Source organism: Hemibagrus wyckioides, linkage group LG13 (assembly GCF_019097595.1).
Source record: "Hemibagrus wyckioides isolate EC202008001 linkage group LG13, SWU_Hwy_1.0, whole genome shotgun sequence".
In the NCBI taxonomy this organism is placed as follows: domain Eukaryota; kingdom Metazoa; phylum Chordata; class Actinopteri; order Siluriformes; family Bagridae; genus Hemibagrus; species Hemibagrus wyckioides.
Window position 1 is genome coordinate 11951072 of NC_080722.1, and position 26244 is coordinate 11977315.

A 26244-nucleotide genomic window follows, 5' to 3' on the forward strand; every position below is an offset into this window, starting at 1 on the left:
GTGCTCCCAAACAGCTCGTTAGCACTTCTTCCCTCGTTGTCATCCTATGGCTCTCTTTACGAAAACGTATTTTTTTTTGTAATTAACAAGCTAATATTACTTTGTATTGAACTGTACAGCGAGGCAATACATATGCGTTTTGGAAAATACATGAAGCATCTCTACATTTCTGTTATTGTCCCTCTTTGTTTGAAAAGATTAATTTCCATTTATCTTGATTATCTCAATCTCCAGTACACTAAGAAAGCAGGCCTTTTCTTCTCTGTCATACAGCCTCTTACACACAGCTGGGAGGTAAACACACCTCTCACCTTTTACACTAATTGATACCCAAAACGTTTTGCTTACTTAGAGTGTAGACAAAAAAGGTAGAAATACTGCTCTGTGCTATTATGTAACTTGTTTATCTCCTGTTTTTCTATCTCTCTCTCTCTCTGATGGAAACACAGTCGCACAAGCATTCCACTACGTGTCATCCTGTGCATATGACAAATAAAACATTTGAATGTGGATTTGAATTTGAAATAAGTGAAAACCCCTTAAACGACTCATCCATCCGAGTCGACTCCCATTAATCACCTTAAAGAGTCGGATCAAAGAATCGAGCCGAAACGTTCGCAAACGACACATCACTAGCCTCTACCTGCCTGACATCACGTAGCTCTGGGTGCTTCCCTGTCGCATAGACATAGACATAGACCTGTAGCAGCTCAGAAATGATGAATGGCTCCTAACTGATGAAACAGTGGGCAATTAACAGATCATTAATAAAAAATTTTTTTTTAAAAATCAGTAGTTCAGACAATAAACATCACAAACAAAGAGGCCTGTGTATAATTGGATGATGCACGTCTGGAATGCAGGAAAACGCTACCTTATTACTAAATAAGCACATGCAATCACCACTTTGCTCACGTGCAAGAGGTTTTATAAGTCCACTGAAATTTAAATAACCGAGTGAAGGACAACGACGAGGGAGGAGGAGGAGGGGGAGAGGAGTAGGCGGGATGATGCACGTAGCTTTAGAAAGGCGCATCAAACGCGCACGTCCTCATTCTCCACACTCAGGTGTCTGAACCACAACTTGGATTCACAGCCTGTCCTCCCTGAGGCTCAGCACACGGAAGCACGGGAAGAGCGATGCTTCTGACATTAAGGACAGATTTATCAGCTGAAAATCGATAAGGTAAGCTATTTTGGATTTTATTTTAATTTCCAAGCGTGTATGTCGAGCATTTCCCTGCTAGCGTTAACAGGTCCTTTTAACTAGAACGGATGAGGCACAAGTCATCTCTACCGGCATATTTATTATTCTAATTTTCTCCAATATAATATCACACTATTTACAGGCTACGATGTATTTCTGAATGTTTTTTTTTTTTTTAAGGACAGGAATGTTTCCTTAGTTCCGCATTTTGAAACATCGCATCTGGTTGGTTTTGTATAATATCTCCAACATGTTATTAATAACGCCGATTAAAGCGGCTCTAATTATATACGCGATTTTTACGCGACGGCAGGTGTTTGAGGTCAAACAATAACCCCTCTTCATGAATGAAATGACAATGAAATGACCGGCAAACTAACTAGCTCGTCTGTGACCGATGATGTGTATCGAAATCGCTACTCATTTCTCGATTCCCTAAAAACCAACTTCATTACTAGAGACGAAGAAGTACCCCAATCTAGTCACGTACACTATGACGTGCTGTGGGCTGCATCGTGTATTAGTCTCCATCCTCTACCCACAGTCATGCTATTAAAAGGGGTACATTTGACCAAAACAAATAAACAAAAGCTTTAGTTTGTTTTTCGGGGTTTTTTTTTTCAAAGCTACTCAGCTTTTTTTTTTCTTTTTTTTTTTTTTTACTCTTGTTTATAAAAAATTACTAAATTTGTGTAAAGTGACTGACCCGTGCTTTTTGACGTTTGTTGTAGCATCCATATCCTGTATTCAGTGCTGTATTTTAATATCATACCTCACTGCTAATTAAAATGCCGACAAAGATGAAATGTTTTCATTAAAACAAAAAATACAAGAAAGACGGAAATTTTGGGGGGAAAAACATTTAAAAAATGTAAACTCTAAGTATCATGACAGTACCTCTTCATTGTACAGCCTCAGAAACAAGGCTACTAAACTGAGGTGTTACCCTTAAGGGTTCATCATCATCAGGGGTGCATGTAGTGTAACTTTACTCTAATGGTCAAATAAATCCTGAGTAAATAAAGAGACGAAAGAAAAGGGATCAGATCCCTGACTCGATACAGAATGGCTCCTTTACACGGGTTATAAACAAAGAAAAACCCCTGCCTTTCAAATGTTCTCCCTCACACTCAGACCCTCACTATTATTAACAATGGCCTCCACCAAAAATACCAGTCTCTCGGGAATGCAGAATGAATCCGTGCGTAGTCACTGATGTCTAATTGTGGATCTAGTGAATAATAATGTCACAGACCTAATTTAGGATGAGTAAAGGCTATGAGTGCAGAGAGAGGGTTAAGTGGTGTCTTCTCAACCCCCCCCCCCTCCCCCCCAACAAAAAACCCACAAGAGATGCAGCCATGGACACCATTACACTCACATGTGGAAAGACATCAGGGAGCAGCTGGGTAGGTTCTTAATGCATGCTAACTACCTGCTGTACCACTGCTCATGTGTGTTAATCATTGCAAATCCTCTTGGATTGCTAGTGTTACTTAAGTTATTTACATAGTCTGCAATGGTTGTATGGAATCAAATCTTTTTAGGTGACCTTAAACTTTTTTGCTGGTATTTTTGTAACAATGTAGTGGCGCACAATTTAGACAGTTGAGTTTGCGCATGAACACAAGGGAACTTTCATATGGGTTCTAATTACAGGATGTTTATCACGTACACTATATTGCCAAAAATATTCGCTTACCCATCCAAATAATCAGAATCAGGTGTTCCAATCACTTCCATGGCCACAGGTGTATAAAATCAAGCACCTAGGCATGCAGACTGTTTTTACAAACATTTGTGAAAGAATGGGTCGCTCTCAGGAGCTCAGTGAATTCCAGTGTGGAACTGTGATAGGATGCCACCTGTGCAACAAATCCAGTCGTGAAATTTCCTCGCTCCTAAATATTCCACAGTCAACTGTCAGCTGTATTATAAGAACGTGGAAGTGTTTGGGAACGACAGCAACTCAGCCACGAAGTGGTAGGCCACGTAAACTGACGGAGCAGGGTCAGCGGATGCTGAGGCGCATAGTGCGAAGAGGTCGCCAACTTTCTGTAGAGTCAATCGCTACAGACCTCCAAACTTCATGTGGCCTTCAGATTAGCTCAAGAACAGTGCGCAGAGAGCTTCATGGAATGGGTTTCCATGGCCGAGCAGCTGCATCCAAGCCATACATCACCAAGTGCAATGCAAAGCGTCGGATGCAGTGGTGTAAAGCACGCCGCCACTGGACTCTAGAGCAGTGGAGACGCGTTCTCTGGAGTGACGAATCGTGCTTCTCCATCTGGCAATCTGATGGACGAGTCTGGGTTTGGCGGTTGCCAGGAGAACGGTACTTGTCTGACTGCATTGTGCCAAGTGTAAAGAGGGGGGATTATGGTGTGGGGTTGTTTTTCAGGAGCTGGGCTTGGCCCCTTAGTTCCAGTGAACGGAACTCTGAATGCTTCAGCATACCAAGACATTTTGGACAATTCCATGCTCCCAACTTTGTGGGAACAGTTTGGAGCTGGCCCCTTCCTCTTCCAACATGACTGTGCACCAGTGACCAAAGCAAGGTCCATAAAGACATGGATGACAGAGTGGTGGATGAACTTGACTGGCCTGCACAGAGTCCTGACCTCAACCTGATAGAACACCTTTGGGATGAATTAGAGCGGAGACTGAGAGCCAGGCCTTCTCGTCCAACATCAGTGTGTGACCTCACAAATGCGCTTCTGGAAGAATGGTCAAAAATTCCCATAAACACACTCCTAAACCTTGTGGACAGCCTTCCCAGAAGAGTTGAAGCTGTTATAGCTGCAAAGGGTGGACCGACATCATATTGAACCCTATGGATTAGGAATGGGACGTCACTTAAGTTCATATGCGAGTCAAGGCAGGTGAGCGAATACTTTTGGCAATATAGTGTATGTTCTACACACTGAACTCGTGCATAATAGTGGACCAATTTGGAGAAGCAATAAAACTGGAGTATTTTGAAAGAACAGATACCTACCTTTTTTTTTTGTGTGTGAGAAATGTATTTAATTAAAATATAAAGCATACTGATTTTTACTAAATGAATGGTTTTTTAGCATTTGAACATAACTTATTGATTGTTTACCCTTGTTCAAGTGGCGGTAGTTGGTACCGATTGAGTGAGTATCCATTGCCAAATCTTTTACATGTAGTGTACATGTAAGCATTAGTGATGGTTCATGAGTTGCCACATTTCCTGATGAACATTTTGTTCCTTTAGAGAAAACGTATTTATGCCATCACTGTGGTGAGATGTTGCCTAACTTTATTTAACCTCAGGGGGAGGTTTCCATAGAGGTGACTGAATTTTTAATAGATGAATGATGTAGATTCCAAATAACTACAAAATGATATGGGATTTGTTATGGATATGTTCTGTGATGGATTATGCTGAACAGATAGTAAATGCTGATATGCAGTATTATTGGGGGAGATTATTGGGATTTTCAAATTCAGGACTACGGTAAACTAATAACTAAACCGAAAGGAGTATTATTATTATTATTATTATTATTATTGCTATTATTTAAATAAAATGTAAACCCTACAACCCTAGAAATGCTGGAAAAAAGTCCAGAGGTGGAATTTCCAGCACTGTCAGCATGGTCTGTGAGTTGTTGCTCTGACTAGTCAAATAGATGACTAATTTTAACCACTTTGATCCTGATCAGGCAATTTGAATAAATGAATGTAGGAGAAATGAATAGCACAGCACTCAACATGGTGTTTGTTTGACCTATAAGCTTTATATCTGACTGCATCTATAGTAAAGTTAAAAAAAATTCCTAGTGCAAGAAAAATGAACGCATTTGATCATTTCAATCCAAATAATGTCTTTATATTTGGTTACATAACAATCATGATTAAATAATAAGACAATTGTTTTCCAGACACTAATGCTATAATACAAGTAAACTGTGGTTAGAGCAACAACATGGAAAACGTGTAGGAGGACAATAAAACGGTGATTACTAGTGGTAGTGGTTTGCTAATGATATATTGATCTGGATCTTTTAATGAGTTGTTCAGCTCCTGGGGCATGTCAGAAAGGGCTGGACAGCTAAGCCTCTTTGAGCCACATCTCGCATAAGCCATGAGCTGGCTAATCACGTGTCTGTGGTCATATGGCAGAATTTAAGCAGCAGTAATATATCGCACTCCATGTTCTCTGTTAAATGCTGTAAGACACTTGGCACTGTTGTGTGTCCAACTGTTCGTGGAGTTGTAAGCACTGGTGGTGAATAGTGTATTCGGGAAGAAAGGCTGTCTTTTGGGAACTGTTAGCGTTGGGAAGCACCAGCATTCGTCGTTAAGTATGTCAGAGGTCTGTTTTTATTGCCCTTTCAATTGGATAACCAAACTGGCAATGTTTTGCTCACGTTATAAATTTTATCTTTTATGTCTGTTTCAAGCTGTAATCACAGTTGATGAGACCCAGTGAAAATACACATCCCTGTTTGTCTAGGTTTAATCCTGGATTCTTTCTCATTTGTAGTAGCTTCAAGTGACTTGAACAGAACATCATGGGAGGAGTGGTGGTAGATGATGGAGGCAGTGGGGTGAAGGCCCCAGATGGAGGATGGGGCTGGGCCGTGCTCTTTGGCTGCTTCGTCATCACTGGATTTTCCTACGCATTTCCTAAAGCTGTCAGCGTCTTCTTTAAGGAGCTGATCCGTGAGTTTGGCGTGGGCTACAGTGACACTGCCTGGATCTCCTCTATTCTGCTGGCAATGCTCTATGGCTCAGGTTGGGAGAGGTTTTAAATGAATTATTGGAATAGTGTAATTAGAAGGATAATTGAGATTTGATCCATTCTTTCATGATTCACAGGTCCCCTGTGTAGTGTTTTAGTAAATCGCTTTGGGTGTCGCCCGGTGATGATGGTGGGTGGCCTCTTTGCTTCTCTTGGCATGATCTTGGCATCGTTCGCCACCAACATTATTCAGATCTATCTCACCACTGGCGTGATCACAGGTGAGTTGTTCTTGATTTAAATCTTTTCTCTATCCTTTAAAATCAGTCAACAAAATAACTGACAGTGTGTTAACAGACACAATGATTATAACTCTAAGTTTATTGTTTCTAATAAAATGTGGAATGTGTTGCAGGTTTGGGTCTGGCCCTGAACTTCCAGCCTTCACTCATAATGCTGAATAGATACTTCAGTGAAAAAAGACCCTTAGCCAACGGACTGGCAGCAGCTGGGAGTCCCGTAGCACTGTGCTGTTTATCTCCTCTGGGCCAAGTTCTCCAGTACAAGTACGGCTGGCGTGGTGGTTTTCTTATCCTGGGAGGCCTACTGCTTAACTGCTGCGCATGTGGAGCCCTCATGAGGCCGTTAATAGGGCCAAAGAAGAATGTAGAAGATCAGGAGGCAGCACAAGTAGAGGAAAAGCCAAAACCAAAGCACAAGTTGCTGGACTTCAGTGTCTTTAAAGACAAAGGATTCGTCATCTACACTATAGCAGCAGCCATTATGGTGTTAGGCCTGTTTGTGCCTCCAGTGTTTGTAGTTAGCTATGCAAAAGAGCTGGGCAATGAAGACACCAAGTCTGCACTTCTGCTCACCATTCTTGGCTTTATCGATATCTTTGCTAGGCCTACGTGCGGTCTTATTGCTGGATTGAAGTGGGTGCGACCACGCTGTGTCTACTTCTTCAGCTTTGCTATGATCTTTAATGGTACCACTGATCTCATAGGCTCCATGTCAAAGGACTACACATCACTTGTAATTTTCTGCATTTTCTTTGGTATCTCATATGGCATGGTGGGAGCCTTGCAGTTTGAGGTGTTAATGGCTATCGTGGGAACAGAGAAGTTCTCCAGTGCTATCGGTCTGGTACTCCTGGTCGAGGCCGTTGCTGTGTTAGTGGGGCCACCCAGTGCAGGTAAGTTCACATTTATTGTTGTTATTATTATTATTATTATTATTATTATTATTATTATTAGCTCTCCTATCATAGCACGATATATTAAAGATAAAATCATAACTTTTTTTTTTTAATTTTTTTTTTATTGCAGGCCGGCTGCTGGATGCCACTAAGGTCTACATGTACGTCTTCCTGCTAGCCGGCTGTGAGGTGGTGCTCTCGGCTATCGTGCTTTGCATCTGCAACATACTTTTTATCAAGAAGACGCCTCCCCAGCCTGACCCTTCAGCCAAGATGGAGATGGCTGCGACAGACACTGAGATGGAGCAGCTCAACAAAGTTACTCAGGATGACCAAGAGAATCATGATGGTAGGAAAGAATCAGAGTCCAAGAATGAACAGGAAGGAGAACAGGTTGTAAATCATGAGGTGGAAGCACAGAAAGAGAGCTCAGAGGACCCAGACAAGCCAGAACCAGCAGGCGATGAAGATGAACTTCTGGTGGACTCTGTAGATCTTTCAAAAGAGGCAACCAAAGCAAACGGCGGTGCGGTGGAACCCGAATCTTCTCTGTGATCTCAATCCCACGAGAGAAATAGACTTAGACCATTTCAAAAGTAAGAAAGAAATTGATTGCCGTCTTGTGTGTGTTCGCATTTGATGTTTTGGTGTTGTGTGCTTTCTCCACTGCACTGAACGATGTCTCGTGATTACAGGTACGTTGCTGTTTGAATTTCAGTGGCATTTAGAACATTTGAACCTTTTAAGACCTTGTATGGTGATGGGACAAACAGACTTTTATGCACTAAAAATATTTCAGTATCCCTAACAATAGACATAGTACCACAAATATCAAGTAAGCTATATGTACAAGGATGTGTAAGCAGGCAAACTATTATTCAAGAAGTATTTTGGATTAAATTATTCTATTTTATGACTTTATTAAAATTGCACTAGAGCAAAACAGCAACTCGGTCATTAAGTACTCAGTATCTAAGAAGGGATTAGTTGGTTCAGCTGTACTATTTAAAGGACCTACGCAGATTTCTAAGTGTGCTGCGGAGAGATTATTGTATTTTAGCTTTGTTACAAAACCAACAAGCAGTAACCATTCATAACTATTATTGTGAACATGCTTGATCTCTATTGCACACAATGTTTGCTACTGTGTAAAATCTGTTGTCTATAAGAAGCTTACTGTAAAGGGTTATTTGTGGCATATGTCAGCACATGTTATGCAAATTGTTGTTTGGGTATAAAAGTAGCTGCTTCAAGTGACTCATTCAAACGTCTATTTAATGTATGTCTATATGTCCGTATTTGGAAACACGTTAGTCCTACTTGGGGTGAATGACACCATGACCGTTAAACTCATTCTATTCTTTTTTGTTCTGTTTCATATGCAAAGTGTTGATAGGCTCCTATGTGTGCTGTATTTCCAAGTGCAGTGATATTTGGGAATCACGTACTGGTTGAGGCACATTTTTGTGTGTTCCTGTTTCTCAATCATGCCAGATTTAACTCTTAACGCTCATTAACGAGCCATTTGTGAGCTAAATTAGGTGTTATAGCGATAAAACAAACATTACTACTGAAGTATCAGGAAACTCCGGTCTGAACAAGTACAGAGCATCTGAGCTTTCATTCATTTTGGGATTAATAATGAATTGAAATCACCAGTAACACTCCTGCCATTGATTTGGTTTTAATGTTATAGCTTTACTGTTAGAAGCTGCTTTTTTCACACTTTTTTTTAATTTATTGTTGCTAGATATTGTTTACTAGCTTCTTTTTTTTTAATAGTTTTTAGATATTTAGTTTGTACTGAAAAATGTTCATCATTTAAAGGACGCACCGTTCATGATTACCTATCCAGCATCTTGGTTTTTGGTCAGTAATGAGACATGTCTGATTCATGTTTCACTTTGTGAACCAGCTCAGTATATGTGGTGCTCTTGGTTGTTTTGAAATACTTGAGAGTTGGCTGTGCCTTAAATCTGGAACGAAGTTACAGCAAACACATCAAATGGAATATTTTTTAAACCTAATCCTCACACACGATTCTCCTTTTATTTTTTCTCCTCAAGATGCTGTGTATGTGTCTTTCAGTAAGATGTCGAATAAAATTCTAAACTGAAAGAAAACATGTGTGCACTAACTCCAAATAAGGAATAAAATGTGATGAGGTATGCTTTTATAGGAAAATAATCAGTGATAAAATGGCGTTACCTAACACCTAGGCTACCACCCAAAATGATTTTCTTAGAACAACACATCCCAAAGTGTTTTATTCCTCTTTATTCTGTACTTTTTTTGAATTTACAAATGAACAACACACTCATGCCACTTTCACCATACCCTTTTATTTTCTCTTGTAGTTAAAACACAAAAGCATCTGGAAACAAAACTGAACATGCAAACCACCCTGAAGGCTTCCCTTTGGCAGAAAACTGTTATTGAATTGTTAGAGAATCCTTCCATAATGGTTAAGAATCTCCTTCCCAAAAACTCTGAACATGCATCTATCCTTGTTATAGCAACATGTTTTTTAATCAGCTTATAGAGATGATGTTGAGTTTGTCTCTTGAAGTGATGAGCTGTGATTTGAATTATAGTGGAGCTATTGTCACCTGGATGGTCAGGTTGTTGGACAGTGTTGGAAAAACATTAGCATTCACACCTGACACATGAATCAAGGATTTACTGATCAGGGGCATTACTATACTGACATACAGTGCAGTAGCAATAGCAGATAAGGTGTAGTTATTGTTACTGATAATACTGTACATTTATTGCATTTGGCAGATTTCCTTATCCAGAGCAAATTACAGAAATGCTTTGAAGTCTCTAGCAATACATAATCCTTGACCTAATGAACCAGTATTTAAGAACGCCACCAGTCTTAAAACTCTGTTGGGGAGGTTGCAGGAAATGCATACAATAAAGAATATCTATCTATAGTATATTGCTGAAGGTTTTGGGACACCCCTCCAAATCATTGAATTCAGGTGTTGTTTTTCAGGGTATGGACCTCTTAGTTCCAGTGAAGAGAACTTTTAATGCTTCAGCATACCAAGACATTTTGGACAATTTCATGCTCCCAACTTTGTGAGAACAGTTTGGGGATGACCTCTTCCTGTTCCAATATGACTGTACACCAGTGCACAAAGCAACGTCCATAAAGACATGGATGAATGTGTTTGGTGTGGAGGAACTTGACTGGCCTGCACAGAGTCCTGACCTCAACCTGGGAGGAATTAGAGCGGAGACTGCAAACACCTGAATTCAGTGATTAGGATGGGTGTCCCAAAACTTTGGCAATAAAGTGTATCTATCTATCTATCTACAGACAACACAATTTGTTTTAAGTGCTTTAGGGCGCTGTAGGTATTTGAGGATGTCGTTTGAAGACGGCCAGTGGCTCAGCTGTTCAGGCAGAAGTTCATTCCACCTCCTTGGTGCCAGAATAAAAGAGTCTGGATGCATACCTTCATCGTACCCTGAGAGATGGTGGGATCAGACAAACAGTGCTAGAGGATCAGAGGGAGCATGGTGTGATTAGAGTATTGATATCACTAAGGTAGTGTATAGTTTTGGATCTAGCTTGTCGTCTGACCAGGCCTGTCAGTTGCCATGGATGCAGACTGTAATAGCTCAGTGAAACAGGAAGGGACGTAAAATCGACATCCTGCTGTGACGAGGCAAGCCGCTGGTCATGAAGACGCACACTTGAGGCAGAATACGGGAAGTGCAGTTGTTTTGAATATGGCTGAGTAGAGACCGAGCGATTTGCCAGTAAGTGCAGTGAGTGTGCTTGAAATCTCAGGGGCAGGGTGGAAAATAAACAGAAGCAAGTATGTTGTGCTGAGTTACTGACAAATCCACTGTCTATTATCTGGAGTAAACACAACTACACATCAGGAATATGGTCTAATGGGCTGTGGACAAATATGCAGAAGATGCAAAAAAAAAAAAAAAGATTAAAAAGCATAATGGTTAAAGATAATCTGCTGCTACAAAAATAAACGAATGCAGACTATCAGTGAACCACACTGTTAGTGTTTCTAAGTGAAGGATTCATTTAATTTGGCTGTTATTTATACAAGTAATTGTTTAACAATATTTTATATCCATTTACGGTATTCCTCCAGCATACATTTATTCCAGTATACATAACTTACTGTCTCATTTGTGAGCTAAAATGAAGTGTATTGTAGCAGGAAAGATGTATTTACTGTAAAATATTAAAATCTTAGTTTTTCTAATTTGCTAAAACACGCTTAACGAAGTTGGGATCCACTTGATCTTCATCATCACCTTCTTAGCACAGCATAAGTCTTCCCTTGCAAATGTCTTAACACTTTTTTTCATTTGTTTCACACATTTTTTCACACCCTTTTTCCAAAACATTTACCACAGATCTCATCGAAAGACTATCTATTCGTGGCTAATAGGAAGAACTTGCATAATGATGAATATCTAATGCACCTGTGTGAAACTTCAGTCTTCAGTCAGCAATCAGTCCTCTTCCATCTATAAAAGATGCCACCTCTGCTTGGCTATTTGTAAGCATAGATCAAAGAGGTGGAAGGCATGGATGGAGAGAAAGAGGCCATTGAAGAGTGGCCAGAGGAAGAGGTGTTTGAATGCATGGTGAAGGAGCTGCAGGATAGAATAGAGCTCAAGTTTCCAATGAAATTTGGGCAACAATTATTGACTGTCATCAGTCATGGCTTGTCCTTTAGAAAGGGTCTAGTCCATTCTGGGTCAGAGCACTGTGGTATCTATTGTCAGGCTTTTTCCGAATGAGAACAGGTAAGTCACAATGTTACTGCATACCACTCTGTGTTTCAGCTTTACGGCATTGCCCTGTTAGCAGAACAAACTGTGTCCACGGTAATGCAGATGTTTCATCAATCCCATTTATGTGGCTGTCATAATGTCAATTTTTGCTTTTACTTTACAGAATCCACACGCTGGTGGCAAAGGAAAGATCTGTAGTGTTGAACAGGAGGCTGCCATTATAGATATGGTCGTGGCAAACAATACTATCGGACTGTGTGAAATCCAGGCAGCAGTGATTGCAGATCAGGGAGCATTGCAAGTGAAGACATCCAATGCGATGTTGATGAGAACCTGTAGCATGATCATGAGGAACGAATGGACTAAATGTATTTCAACTTTATTTTGAAGGTGTGGTTTTTTTTTTTATTATTATTATTTTTTTATTTATTTTTTTAAGATATTTTCACCCATAAGTGTCCTTTGGGGTGGCTGTTATTTATTTATTTATTTATTTATTTATTTAAAAAATTATATTCAACGCTTGAGTTTGAACAGTGTAATTTCACATTGAAAGTTGTGTTTTCTATTTTGTTGTCAAATGTGTAGTTGATTAAATATATTAATTTGACCACAGGTTGTAGAGTCTGGAAATATTAGCTTTTATTGCTTATGTTATGCTTATGTTTTGTCAGTGTTTGAGCATTTTGCAAACAAAATGATTAATTTTTTTTCAGTTTCAGCCTGTGTGTTAACTGTGTTGAAAATGTGATGCTGGAGTGTGTGTGTGTGTTCGCAAATTAGGAAAAAACTGTAATATTCGTAAATATCATAGAGTTAAGAAACTGGCCTAAACTAGTACAGGATAAATGAGCTTGACTGATTTACAGAACGTGTTGAAATGCCCTCATGATTGGAATGTAATTTATAGATGGCTAGGCCAAATATTTCATAGTGGAAATCTGCACATCATTACCACTCTTAACACACTCTCTGAACTCTGACCGTACTGCTATGTCACAGCTTCCATGTGCAAATGTACCCGGTCTTCAATTTCATCTCTCGCTTAAATCTGTCTGCCAAGTTTGCAGGACCGAAAATAAAGCCAACAATCTGATGATCTCCTGCAAGATGATCTGATGAATAGGTACATCTATGAACAGTCGGGCTAGAATCCAACAGGTTGGTGGTTCAGTGCTCAAAGGCTAAAGAACGCACCAAACTGGCAGGTTTTAATATGAATATGAGAACAGAGAGTACCTTTACAATGAGCTGGATTTGAACCCTGCAGAACAGGAACTGGACAGACCTGCTCTAAACATAAGATAAGATTCAACTTTAAGCTGCCTACATTCTTTCATAGTTGTGACTTTAGATGGTGAAGAACTTAATTATTCCTGATTAAGTCAAACAAGAAAAAGTGTGTAAAAAAAAAAAGAGTGTAAAACCATAATTCTTTTATGAAAACTGACACTGACCATCTGTGTTTGAGTATATGGACATTGGGGTTTAACTCGGCAATCATTTTTCAGATTTTACACTGCTATAACTAACACTTCCTCTATAGTTAAACTCATAAAATTTAAAATAAAACCACAAAGGTATCACTATTTTCTTCTGCTTTCAACCACCTCACTGTGAAACACAGGAACAGTAAAGAAAGCCTAAGCTCTGCCCAGGTCAGGACTCTGTGCCGGCCAGTCAAGTTCCTCCACACCAAACTCACTCGTCCATGTCTTTATAGACCTTACTTTGTACACTGGTGTACAGTTATGTTGGAACAGGAAGGGGTCATCCCCAAACTGTTTGCATGAAGTTGGGAGCATGAAATTGTCCAAAATGTCTTGGTATGCTGAAACATTGAGAATTCCTTTCACTGGAACTATGGGGCCGAGCCAAACCCCCTGAAAAACACCCGAATTTAATGATTTGGAGGGGTGTCCCAAAACTTTTGGCAATAGTGTATCTACATTCAAAACCCAGAAAATTATTACATGACCTGCATTCCCAAAATACTATCAGTGAATAAAAATGTAATGCAGGTGAGACTTGAGAAATAAAGCGCAAACATTGATCATGCTATTCTGACTGTCACCAGAAGAGGGCAGTAGTCACTTGAATTAAAGAAGAGAAACTAGTTTATCAGCAGAACAATGTGAAAACACTCGGATAAGGTGTGACCTCTACATCTCAATGTTCTCTATTTGTTTTTACAAACATAAGAAATAAATATACTCAAATAATCAGAGGAGAAATGTGCAGTTAAAATAATACAAGTAACTCATTTATTTACACATGTACAAAAAATGTGGTGCACAAATACAGTGATACAAACTGCAATAGGGCTCATAGATTGGCATGACAAGACCAAAAAATGTGAAGCCCAAAATGTATACAGGCTTTGCCAACCCATTATTCAGATCTCACACACATGCCTTCTTCAAACATAATGGTACATTAGAACTAGTACATGATCATGTATCACACATCAAGGCAAAGAGCATGCTGTTCTGTTTGTGCAGCTTTCTTCAGTCCACACACCGATCATCATCAGGACAGGAATAAAGCAGCTCAGAACAACATACCTTTGGTAAAACATAATACATCAGCTTTTAGGTTAATCTGCAAAGCCAAATCAGTGCAGGAGCATTCATTAGAGAGGACTCCATACTCAACATTGACAGCTGGGCTGCTGTGGAAAGTGTCATCTCACTGACTCCAGCTTTCACTCGGAGGAGTCAGTTCATTTGAAACAAACGTTCAGCAATCATCATGCCTCAACATGTTTTAACAACTGATGGCTTAGGTGCATGATGTGCAACAGTCAACAGCAGAGCCCAACAGACAGGTGAGTTATAAATGGGTAATACCTCTCATGTCAAGCACTTCATTTTATTGGCTTGGTGTAGAATTAAGAAGGAGAGGAAGAGGGAAAAAAAAAAAAGGAAAATGATAAACCCGTAATTTTACTCTTAATGTAATTTGCATCTCGTTCGTAGTCTCAGTTAGGTGAAAAATGAAAACATTTACACAAATATATTACAGTTTTCACAGCTTAGAAACAGAACAGACCTGCAACAATGCAAGGGGCAGTAATACATCTAAGAAAATGTCAGAAGGAAGAATGAGAGGGGGAAAAAATAAAAACCACATACAAACAAACAAAAAAGAAACAAAGCAGGCGAGCTCCACAGGGTCTGTTAAAGGTTTGATCTAGGGTCCAAGATAAGTAAATCATCCAATAAGCTGAGTGTGTGTGTTTTTGTAAGAGTTAGAAATGCTGACCCTTTCGCTCTTCAAACTAAAATACATGAGCATGCAACAGTAACCCGTCTTGCACCACTCACCAGTTAGAAAACAGAATGAACAAAATATAATAAAAGAATTATAATGGGTAAAATAAAAAGCATGACAACAGTTCTAAATATGGAGCCTTGTATAAAGTTTTAGGACATGGGAATGATTTATATTTATTTATTTTTTTTTTAAAAAAGGCAATATACCAAAAGGAACCAAGTAAACTCAAATAGATAAACCTTATCAGAAAAACCATAAATGATGGGTTATGCAGCAGTGTGGATGTACAGAGAAAGTACTAGTATGAAGAGAGACTCCAGTAGAAAGGACACTGGAGTTTAGCTGGTTGATTCAGTCTTTGTTAGTCCCAACATCTCCTTAGACAAAGTATAATCATAAAATCATCTGTTTGTGTGCACATACACCAAAGTGAAAAAGGAGTGTAAGAGACAGTAGAAGATAAAGTAAGAGCAAGATAGAGACCCATAAAGAGGTCAAGTTGATTCTGAACCATTTTGGTTTCGTCGGTTAGAGACATGGTCTGCCCCACTCTGTCACTTCCTCTGCCACATCGGTCATCCTCTACACTCTGGTCTAGATCGGGGGCTTCTGGAAAATTGATTCGGAATCTAAAGCAACAATAGCAAAATATATTAAGGTTATTGTTATATACACACACACAGCAACAAACAGTGAAGTGACCAAGTAAAATCAAGCTAGTCAAACTCACCAGGTGCTGCCGCCGTCACACTAGGACGTGATGAGCAGCTATTTGCCGTGATGATCGAAGGGAATGCTATTCTGAGGTGAAGATAGAGAACACTATAGTACTCTTTTCATTCCCTTGACAGACATATTTGAAATACTGCAATTACTACAAAACAAAATCCTTGCAACAATTAATTATTCTTTTTAAATTAATTTGCAATGATGTAAAGGGCTGCCTCCATGTTATAACGATTAGACTCTTTGCTTCCTGCATGGTTGATGCTCAAAGACATTCACTGTTTATTAGCTGCAAATGTGTATTGCAATCAAGCAAGTATATGTTCCTGGATACAGTGTTATTTCACTGCTACCATGCCAACCATGAAATATCTTTAGTCTAGTGTCAAGATGTGTGTGTGAACAATAAGGTGCTGCAAAGATGTATGTCTCCCATGTATGTGTATACACATGCCTCGTCCTCTCTTTTACAGAGAAGATATTTGTGAAACTAAAATTTTGTTTGATGCCACCATAGACATTGTTCCCACACGTTTGCATATTAACCAAATAAAGCAATGATTTCCCTTTGTGTATATAGTTTGCTTAACATGCTTTTCCTGTGAGCTGTTAAGTACATGGCACTCAGGGAGACAATATGTTGCCTAAGGTAATCTATGACCTTTATAAGAAACCTTGTTTATGACAGCTGGATTTGATATTGTACAGCACTAAGAGATGCAATTTGCTAAACTTGAGGGCATTTCATGGGCAGAGCTAATCTGTACCTGTGAGGTGGACATGCGCGAGGTGTCTTGCCGTCCGGTCAAGTCTGATGAAGAGACGTTAACAGGAGCGCCACGATGAAGCCTCATGCTCACCTTACGTTCCCTATCTATACCGGTTACTGGACGTGGCGAGGATGTGTTTGCTGTGAACCCAGAAAATAAAATGTATAAGCAGACTTCATATATTCAATACAATTAATCAATTAATAATTTAATACATTAATAATTAATCATCATGGCATGGATGTCATATTAATAAATTATAGGTCAACACAAACATTCAAGAAAAATTACCGTGTACATGTTCACCTGTGTGTGAGGTGGGAGTAAGGGGTGTAGGTGGGGCGCCATCTTGTGCGCCACGGGGTCTCCCAGAGGCTGATGGGATGCCACTAGCAGCTGGATTCCTGCTGTGCCTCAGCCTCTCCTCACGGTCTCGCCTTTCTCTTTCTGCCTCCTCTGCTGCACGGTTAGCACCCTGTGGGGGGAAAAAAGAAAAACGAAATAAATAAATGCCTATACATATTCCAAGGCAGTCAAACTGATAAAATGTTGTACTGTAACAGTACTTACAAATTTGAGCATGTTCCAATCAAAGACATAGTCATATGAAAAGCCCTGTCTGTGGAACAGGTTCCTGAAAAGCTGCCTGAGGTAGGAGTAGTCAGGCTTATCGTCAAAACGTAACGAGCGGCAAAAGTTGAGGTATGTGGCAAATTCGGCTGAAAGGGGGCGCAAACAGACAAAAACAGGTTGCTTTATAAATGTTTGATTGAGGTACATCCACTGAGGCTTAATAACTTTGGCTAAATAATTCTCTGCCTGAACCCAGTTTTACCTAATCAACCAACAAATCATCTGATTTTTTCTTTAAGTAAAACTACAAATGGCTATATTATTCAGAATAAACTGCTCTGACACACTGCTTATTTTCTCATACTCTTAAAAATGAGTAAAAATAACACAATTTCAGTGACTTGACATGCATAAAATCAAATAATTAACCAACCCAGATACTCAGTGGGAAAGAAAAACAAAAGAGAAAAAAAGTATTGATGCATTTCTTTTCATGAAGATGTCCTAATATTTGAAACTCCTTCCTTACTAAACCATTTTACCTTAGAGAACGAACAATATTCAGAGGATAACAGAAAAACAGTGATCTAGAACAGATACATACAGGGGTAGCCCTTGCAGAGCACTTCAATAGGTGTGGACATTTTCTTCTCACTGATGCGCTCGTATTTCTGTCTTTTGGTGGCAGCCTTCAGGCCCTGCCATGGCAGTGAACCCAGGTTAAAATACATCAACACATATCCCAAAGATTCCAGGTCGTCACGCCGGGACTGCTCTGTAGATACACATGCAGATAAAGACACAGGTATAAGCATGCATGGTGGAAAAACAAGTTCGGACAAAGTAGATATAAATAGGAATACTTCTCTTCAAATCATGTTCTACATAAGATAAAAAAAATCCATCTAAAAGTATATGACCCAATAAGCACAAGGGAAGCTTATCTCAAAACAATGCAAATATAACAATTCTAAACTTTAAAGTCCTTACCTATGCCCAAGTGGGTGTTGATGGAGGCATAGCGGGCTGTGCCAGTCAGGTTCTTGTTTTCTCTGTAAGGAATGTGCTGGTGGGTGCGAGCGTCTCGGTACTTCTTGGCTAAACCAAAGTCAATAATGTAGACCAAGTTCCCTTTCTTCCCGAGTCCCATAAGGAAATTATCAGGCTTTACATCTCTGTGAATAAAGTTCTTCGAGTGGATGTACTCTATGCGGCTGATCTGTGGGAAGGACGGAAAACATGTTGAACACAAATCAACCACAGTGCCATGCAGTAATGGTACAAAAACTTTTTTTAGTTTGATGTCAAAATACAGTGGTAAATATTGCTGCTTTTTGGGCAGACTTAAAATGAAAAACTGGATCTTCATAATCATTTAAATAGATAATCAGGACTACAGTTTAAGACAATAAAAAGTTACAGCTAATCTGTTAAAGCTGTTTGAGTGATAAAGACTATTTGTTTGCATCATATAATAACAGGTTCTTCTTCTTCCTCTTCCTCCTATCGTGCTTTATTGCAGCTCTAGGGTGCTCTCTCTCACCATCTGATCAGCAAGAAGTAGAACAGTCTTAAGGCTGAATTTCCTGGAGCAAAAGTTGAAAAGATCTTCCAGACTGGGTCCCAGCAGCTCCATCACCATCACATTATAGTCCCCCTCTGCACCACACCACTTTATGGTAGGGATACCAACTGCCGAACAACCACCATTACAAATTAGAATAAAACACAATCTCCAATTAAGGATAATTTAATTTTGAGACCAAATTTAATTAAAAAAAAAAAGAATGCAATATCGTATAATACCTCCTCCCTGCATCATCTTGTAGATCTTGCTTTCGATATGAAGCTGAGGATGCTTAGTCTTCACACATTCTAGCTTGATGGCCACTTCCTCTCTTACTGAAATGTCAGTGCCTGAAATGAGATAAGAATACAGAGAGAAAAGACAAAAAAAAAAGAGGCTCATTAGTACTGTGAAACAAGTCAGGCTATGTAGGTCTATAGCCTAGGTGATTGTAAACTTGGATGATAAACTTAGAGCCATGACCCAACATTTATATAGTGTTGATGCTGTAGAAAGCACAAGACTATTTAAGAGAGGAGTGTAATGGATTCGGATGATAAAAGGCCTATTTGAGCTATAAATACTTGAAAAAGCCAACTGACTACACTGAGTGACTAAAAATATTCACCTGTTATTACAATAGGCTACAATTTTTGTTCTAGATTTTACTGGTTGTATTTTTTCTGAATATAAAGAACTGATTGTGATATGGCCCCGCACCTGTAGCCTATCCAAGAATAAATATGATTAAGCAATTTTTTGTGTTTACACTATCATTTTACTATTCGAATCTTTGTTTAAACAAGCATTTGTAGTTTAATGCACCAATACCCCACCGGTCAGCATCAGAAGTTACCTGAAACCTTTTTCTGGGGGGACTGCACATTCACAATGAATGAACCTCTGAGCACTACACTTACCCATAAACCCACCAAATACACTTATATAAACTACCCCTAACTGCCAGTGTCTGACATCAAGCAGTCCATTTAGCAAACTCATTAAACTTGTACAATCATTGACTCCTAATAAAGCATTTCCCTGCGAGAGCATAATTTGAAACACACAATACAAGATATCTTTCTAACTTTAAAGCCAAAGAGCAACACAACTAACTTCCGAATTCTTCCGACACAAAGACCTGTTACACAGGGTTTATAGTGAAAGAGGGTGTTTCAAATGCAAACAACGCTTCAGTGTCAAGATAAACAAGTCCTGACAATCACCTCCTGCCATAACTAACTTCAGTTTCAGGTCAGAATTGGTAATGAGCAACATGCTTGGTCACATCCTTTTTGAATAGACACAGATTTAAGTGAATGCATTCTCTTGGCACATTGTTGAAATAGTGAGCAGGTCAAGGCCCATCCTCATCAGAGAGCAATGTAAACAGTGTAGTGTTATCTGGCTGTAATACTGCTTCAAAGACTATAAATACGATGTGGAAATACGATGCAACTTTAAAAATCAAATTACACCTGAGCAAAAGATTAAAAGGAGGCACTTCGTGTCAATAAACAGACAAAACCTCATTTTCTATGTGACCAAGGCAGATTGTTGGTACAGCTTTGCTACAAAGTGCCAGTGACACAGAACATTCACACCATATGGTTCGAACACAGGAGGATTATGTAAGCGGTATCATATTGAAGCCCTGATATAAGGAGGAGCAAATGCTGGATGAATGAAGCCGAGGAACTGCTTTCTAGGCGAGTCCCTCACATGTAGCGGCCCTAGTGCCCAGTTTGTGTCCAGAAACCTGCTGGGAAATTCCTAATACAAACAGTGGTCAAGGAGAGCTAGAGGAATATGTTTGTGAGACAAGAAAGGGGAATTACAGCAACTGAAACCATTATTGAGATAATAGTTATCTATGTGCAGCACTGCTAGGCACACAGTATTTTGTCTAACAAATTTTTAGAATATTCATTGTAGGCACACAGTCACGCTGACAGGCCAAGTCTAGCTTCTCACATAGTGTTAGTGCATATATATAAAAATCATCTCTTGTAACATTATAAATGGGGAAACAGCGTATAATGTGGGTGGAAAAAAAAAAAAATCACAACGCTAAAGGGATAACTGTGTCTATGACTAACATAGCACACAATGATATGCAGAACTAAAATCATCTGTGAATCACCACTTTTTATTCCTACATGCCTTGCTAGTACTATTCAGGAGTTATGTTCACAAGAGATGATAGTCTATCAGTATGCAACCTGACTCACACGTAGATTCCTTTTTAACCACAATATGTGAATTTTCCATAGCTTGTGTTTGACTGTTTTGAAGTTACAGTCCCCTGTACCCTATAAATTAAAGTAAACAGATTTCAATGATTTCTTTTTAAAAAACAAATGAAACTGTGTTACTAGGGGTTTTAACATGGTATATATCCCATTTCATTATACCGATTATTAGACTAAAATTCAGATAAAATGATTAGCTTTCATATACACGTACTAAACTTTTTAGAATATCCGTTTGAATGTTCGGCCAGCCCAGAAAGGTGGATGACGTTTATTTCCAACAAAACAATTTCAAGACTTTCTCAAGCCTCAGTATTCTTCTCCAAAGCTGTTTCAACTCCCCAAATCCCTCTGTGCACTAAAGTGTGAAAACTGAAGGCAGGGTCAGTGGAATTACAGGGAAAAGACCAAAAAAAAACAACCATTCCTCAATGTAAACAGATCATAGGCTACGAATAAACAGAAAGAGTGTTTCATAACTGTTTAATAACTCAGCACCACGAGTGATGCCACAGGGTTATATAACATCCATATCATCATCATACAGCAGTATGTATCCTCAGTGTAGTAGTGGTGTAAACCAAATCAGCTGATCTGGACACTTTAACTCTCCTGAACAGACAGACAGGAATGATCAGATAAAATCAGTCATGAGCAGGAATAATGGGACAATTCAACCAGGTGTTTTACAACTTGTGTCTGTTTATCATGATAAAATAAAACAAACTTGACACTAAGCACCAAAACTAGACTGTGACTGATGACGATTAAGAGTTTACCAAAGAAATGTGATTACTAAAGCCTGATAGGAAGCTGTTAAGAGGCATATGGTTTAAGTATGCAAGGACAACTTCATACCCAAGCTAGTGAACGTTAATAAGAGATTATAATCATTTTTATAAGTGACACATTGTGAAATGTCATGACGATGATCTAAACCAAGCAAATGTTAACTTTAAATATTTGCTTGGGACAAACATCTCGTCGTACCTTGCTACACACAGCTATCCTATCCTTTCACAAACTAGCTAGACATTTCGTTCTTAACCACAACAACGATGCCAGGTTAAGCTTTTCAGGTAAAGATGAAAATGAACTTTTAAACTTTACTTACCCAAATAAATGTCACCGAAAGATCCACTTCCAATTTTCCTGCCCAGTCTGTATCTGTTTCCAACTCGAAGATCCATGGCTATAATGACAATTGCCTACTAACTAGCAGGATGGCTCTTTTATATAACAAATCACAAACCAAGTACAAAACTCGCCACCGAACTAAAACCCAACTGTTTCTTGTTATAAACACCTACAAACCCCCTCTTTGTTTTATTTCAACTTTACGCCACTCCAACCCTCCCGAATCCCTGAGAAGAATCCGGATCCTTTCGTCGGACTTCAGTTTTCACCATCACTTTTCTAATGGACCAGCGAATAAAACGCCACAATATTAGCCCCGAGTGGAAGCTTAGAGACTGTAGATTATGCTCTTCTAGATTTCATGTTGATTCTTTCTTTCTGCTAAGAAGATGGACACGGATTTTATCTCTCGACCCCGTTCGCTGCTCCAGGTCTCCAGTTGTCATAGGCCTTCCATCCTCACAGTGGAACACAAACGTAATGAGGTGATGTCACTTCCTGTAGCGACGACTCATCAAAACCGGAACTTCAGTCGTTAGTCATTTGGTGGAAATTTATCCGGGATTGCAATATGTTATAAAAAATATTAAATAACAGTCAGATTAAGATGAATACCACTGTAATATCAAAATATCAAATCCTCACGATAAATATATATATAGTATAAACTCACGATAGTTTACTCACGATAAATATATATATCGAGTATATATTATATATACTCGAGTTATCCCAGGGGCTGAGATAAAATGATTTCACTTGCATTAAAGCTATTTATAGTAAAGCTTAATAACCTAAAATCTATTTTTTTTAAAACTGTCTTTATGAAACATTAATGTTGACATAAATGTACATTTTAATACAGTATAACTGGCTTATTTGGTACTGTGGATATAATATACATTATATGGCCAAAGATTTGTGGACACCTGACATTACCATCATGTCCACATGTGCTTGTTGACACTTATTCCAGGCTTAGTCTTAGATCTGTTTGCCTCTTTGCTGTTATAATAATTTCCACACTTATCATTCCCACCATATTTTGAATGGAAGGGGTCACTGGGTGTAGAAAACTCAAAAAGTGTGAGAACCCTTAAAAGCAATATTATATATATATATATATATATATATATATATATATATATATATATATATATATATATATATATATATATATATATATGAATGTTGTTTACTTTCCACCGAACACTATTCTTGTGAATTTTGGCTGTTACACATATGGTACTACTTGTTCAAGTAGGCAGCACGTGTGGAGCCCACAGCGCGACGCCCACCAGCACGCTGATAGGTGGAGAATATTTTTATTTTCCTCAAAAGAGCCAATCAGAAGTCAGGCTCCCGCCTCCAGCGTTCGATCTTATTGCGTAATATGTAGCGCACGTGTTGTCCAACGCGCAGCTCGAGGGGGCTCAGATAAACAAGCTGGGGACTGTTATTGCTGTAAAGGAAATCACCCATCAGTTTAACCAGCACTTTAAAAATGTATTCTAGTAGGTTTAATGACAATTGGAAAGTTTTTCTTTGCTGCACTTCTGTTATACTAGATATTACCATGTCTATAAATACTGATAAATATGTGATTAAATGATTATCTTATAATATAGTCAGTATGATAGAGAGAAATAAAAAAACCTCTATCCACTTGACATTAAGCACCAAAACTACACTTTAGTTATTACCACTACTTATTATTATTATTATGATAATAATTCTTATTTATTTATTTATTTATTTATTTATTTATTTATTTATTTGTTTGTTTGTTTGTTTGTTTGTTTGTTTGTTTGTCTGTCTGTCTGTCTGTCTGTTTGTCTGTCTGTCTGTCTGTCTGTCTATCTATCTATCTATCTATATATCTATTGTACACCTTATATTACAATGCAGCATTCAAGACCAAATCCCAATGTGCTACATTTTTTTTTTTATTCAAAATGTCTTCAAGTCATAAATCATTTATGGGATGTTACAGCACAGTAAAACATTTTAAATATTTTTACAGCACAAGTGACAAGATTTTTGATGTTTTACAAACAATGGCACACTTGTAGAACATATAGAACCCTTTAGGGTTCTTCAGTTGTCTTTCTGAATGCCTTAGAGGTTCTATGTAGAACTACAACAAAGTGTTTTTAATAAGATTTAAAGACGTACAATATAAAAACCATGATATATTTCATGTCAAGTGACATTTTTAAGTCCCATTTTTTATGGATGCATAAGCTTAATATTAAAACATCTTATGATAGTTAACAGTGTACTAAGCTAATTTCTCTCTGACTTTCTGTGGCCAGCTGTTTTGTGTAGCTCTCTATCTCTTTCCATCACATATCCCACCACATGATGATGATAATGATGCTGATGACGATGTAGTTGGAGGAAAAAAAAAGAGGTAGAGGAAGTAGACTTTGTATACAAACTGTGAGATCAGCGCAGATAAATGCACTCAGCTCCAGCACACATATGACTGCACTCAAAGTGCTTGGGGGTCCTGCATGCGTGAAGACTAAAATAAACAAAGTGAGCTGTGCATGATAGCTGTGCATGCTGATGCATGATCTAGAAACAGTGTAAAGTGTTATAATGCTGTACATATGTACACTACTGTGCAAAAGTTTTAGGCAGGTGTGAAAAATGCTGTAAATTAAGAAAGATTTTAAAAATAGAATTGTTAATAGTCTATTTTTATCAATTAACAAAATGGAAAATAAATCAAATCAAATCACTTTGTCACATCACCATCGACAAACATGTAGAAGTGAATGAAATTCTTGAGTACAGCTCCAGACATTGCAGTAGAATATGAAACAAATTTAAATTTCCCAATTGCATCCCCAAACTTGCAAGGAACCTCCACCATATTTCACTGTTGTCTACAGACACTCATTATTGTACCACTCTCCAGTTCGTCTGCAAACAACCTGCCTCCTGCTACAGCCAAATATTTCACATTCTGACTCCTCAGTCCAGAGCACCTGCTGCCATTTTTTTTTTCACCCCAGTTCCTAAGTTTTCATGCATAGTTGAGTAGCCTTGTTTCCATGTCAGAAATGTATGGCAGAAACGGGATAGCATTTAAGACCAGTTCATTTCTAGCCAGACTTGAGACACTGGACAGTAGATTGGTGTACCTGGGTCCCACTGGTTTCTACCTTGAGACACAGTTCACTTCTAGCTAGACACTAGACAGTAGATGAGTGTACATGGGTATCACTGGTTACTGCCTTGAGACACAGTTCACTTCTAGCCAGACACTAGACAGTAGATGAGTGTACGTGGTTCCCACTGGTTACTGCCTTGAGACACAGTTCACTTTTAGCCAGACACTGGACAGTAGAAGGGTGTACATGGGTCCCACTGGTTTCTGCCTTGAGACACAGTTCACTTCTAGCCAGACACTGGACAGTAGATGGGTGTACGTGGGTCCCACTGGTTTCCTCCAGTTCTTTGCTAATGGCACTGCAGGACATCTTCTGATGTTAAAGTTAAGTAAGCAAGTTGTGTATTTTATCTACAGCATTTCCTTGGCCGACCACTGTGTCTACAGTCATTAGTGTTGCCTCTTTCTTTGTGCTTCTTCAAAATAGCTTGAACAGCACATCTTGAAAATCCAGTCTGCTTTGAAATCTTTGACTGGGAGAGACCTTGCTGATGCAGTGTAACCACTTTGTATCTTGTTGCTGTGCTCAGTCTTTCCAAGGTGTATGACCTGTGACATGAAACTGTTCCTCAGTCAGTTTCAAGCCTCCTACACAGCTGTTTCTGTTTCAGTTAATGACCTACATATGAAATGGATCATCATTAGCACCAGCTTGGTATAATTGGTTAATCATACACCTGACTCTGAGCCTACAAATCCCTGACGTTGTGCAAGTGTACAGTGTGCATAAGTGTAAGAATTGATGCTAGTTTGAAGCCAAAGGCACCAAATATCGATTTGATTTAGATTTTTCTTCTCTTTGTGGACTTTGTTGCATTTTGTAAATTGATTGAATGAACAATAAAATTGAAACTGATTGAA

The 26244-nt window shown here is 38.8% G+C and overlaps 2 protein-coding genes across 6 annotated transcripts; one reads left to right on the forward strand and one right to left on the reverse strand.

Moving 5' to 3' along the window:
• Positions 1-1027: 1027 nt before the first annotated feature.
• On the forward strand, positions 1028-12315 carry slc16a3b (solute carrier family 16 member 3b). Of its 2 annotated transcripts, XM_058405899.1 has the most exons (6): positions 1028-1186; positions 5724-5974; positions 6059-6202; positions 6337-7116; positions 7250-7715; positions 12065-12315. In XM_058405899.1, exons 2-5 carry the CDS (start codon positions 5752-5754, stop codon positions 7672-7674), a joined length of 1572 nt encoding a protein of 523 aa, XP_058261882.1. In that variant the 5' UTR covers positions 1028-1186; positions 5724-5751; the 3' UTR covers positions 7675-7715; positions 12065-12315. The 2 variants fall into 2 exon arrangements, with proteins under 2 accessions (XP_058261882.1, XP_058261881.1); XM_058405898.1 differs by lacking the exon at positions 12065-12315 and having other exon boundaries at positions 7250-8372.
• Positions 12316-14142: 1827 nt separating this feature from the next.
• Positions 14143-22690, reverse strand: csnk1db (casein kinase 1, delta b). Of its 4 annotated transcripts, none has more exons than XM_058405900.1 (10): positions 22180-22690; positions 19053-19163; positions 18790-18938; positions 18237-18465; positions 17851-18021; positions 17244-17392; positions 16965-17148; positions 16671-16813; positions 15908-15973; positions 14143-15806 (listed from the first exon to the last, which is right to left on the reverse strand). In XM_058405900.1, exons 1-9 carry the CDS (start codon positions 22253-22255, stop codon positions 15923-15925), a joined length of 1263 nt encoding a protein of 420 aa, XP_058261883.1. In that variant the 5' UTR covers positions 22256-22690; the 3' UTR covers positions 14143-15806; positions 15908-15922. The 4 variants fall into 4 exon arrangements, with proteins under 4 accessions (XP_058261883.1, XP_058261884.1, XP_058261885.1 ...); XM_058405901.1 differs by having other exon boundaries at positions 16980-17148; positions 22180-22689; XM_058405902.1 differs by having other exon boundaries at positions 15908-15978; positions 22180-22689.
• Positions 22691-26244: the final 3554 nt, after the last annotated feature.

Excerpts from the sequence above, each read along its gene's own strand:
- csnk1db (XM_058405900.1), bottom strand. The coding sequence starts at position 22,255 with ATGGATCTTCGAGTTGGAAACAGATACAGACTGGGCAGGAAAATTGGA. Across the intron at positions 16,814-16,964 it reads CACAGGTGAACATGTACACG|CAAACACATCCTCGCCACGT; the intron begins GTAATTTTTCTT and ends CTGGGTTCACAG. Across the intron at positions 15,974-16,670 it reads CGCGCATGTCCACCTCACAG|CATTCCCTTCGATCATCACG; the intron begins GTACAGATTAGC and ends ACCTCAGAATAG.
- slc16a3b (XM_058405899.1), top strand. The coding sequence starts at position 5,752 with ATGGGAGGAGTGGTGGTAGATGATGGAGGCAGTGGGGTGAAGGCCCCA. Across the intron at positions 6,203-6,336 it reads CACCACTGGCGTGATCACAG|GTTTGGGTCTGGCCCTGAAC; the intron begins GTGAGTTGTTCT and ends AATGTGTTGCAG. Across the intron at positions 7,117-7,249 it reads AGTGGGGCCACCCAGTGCAG|GCCGGCTGCTGGATGCCACT; the intron begins GTAAGTTCACAT and ends TTTTTATTGCAG.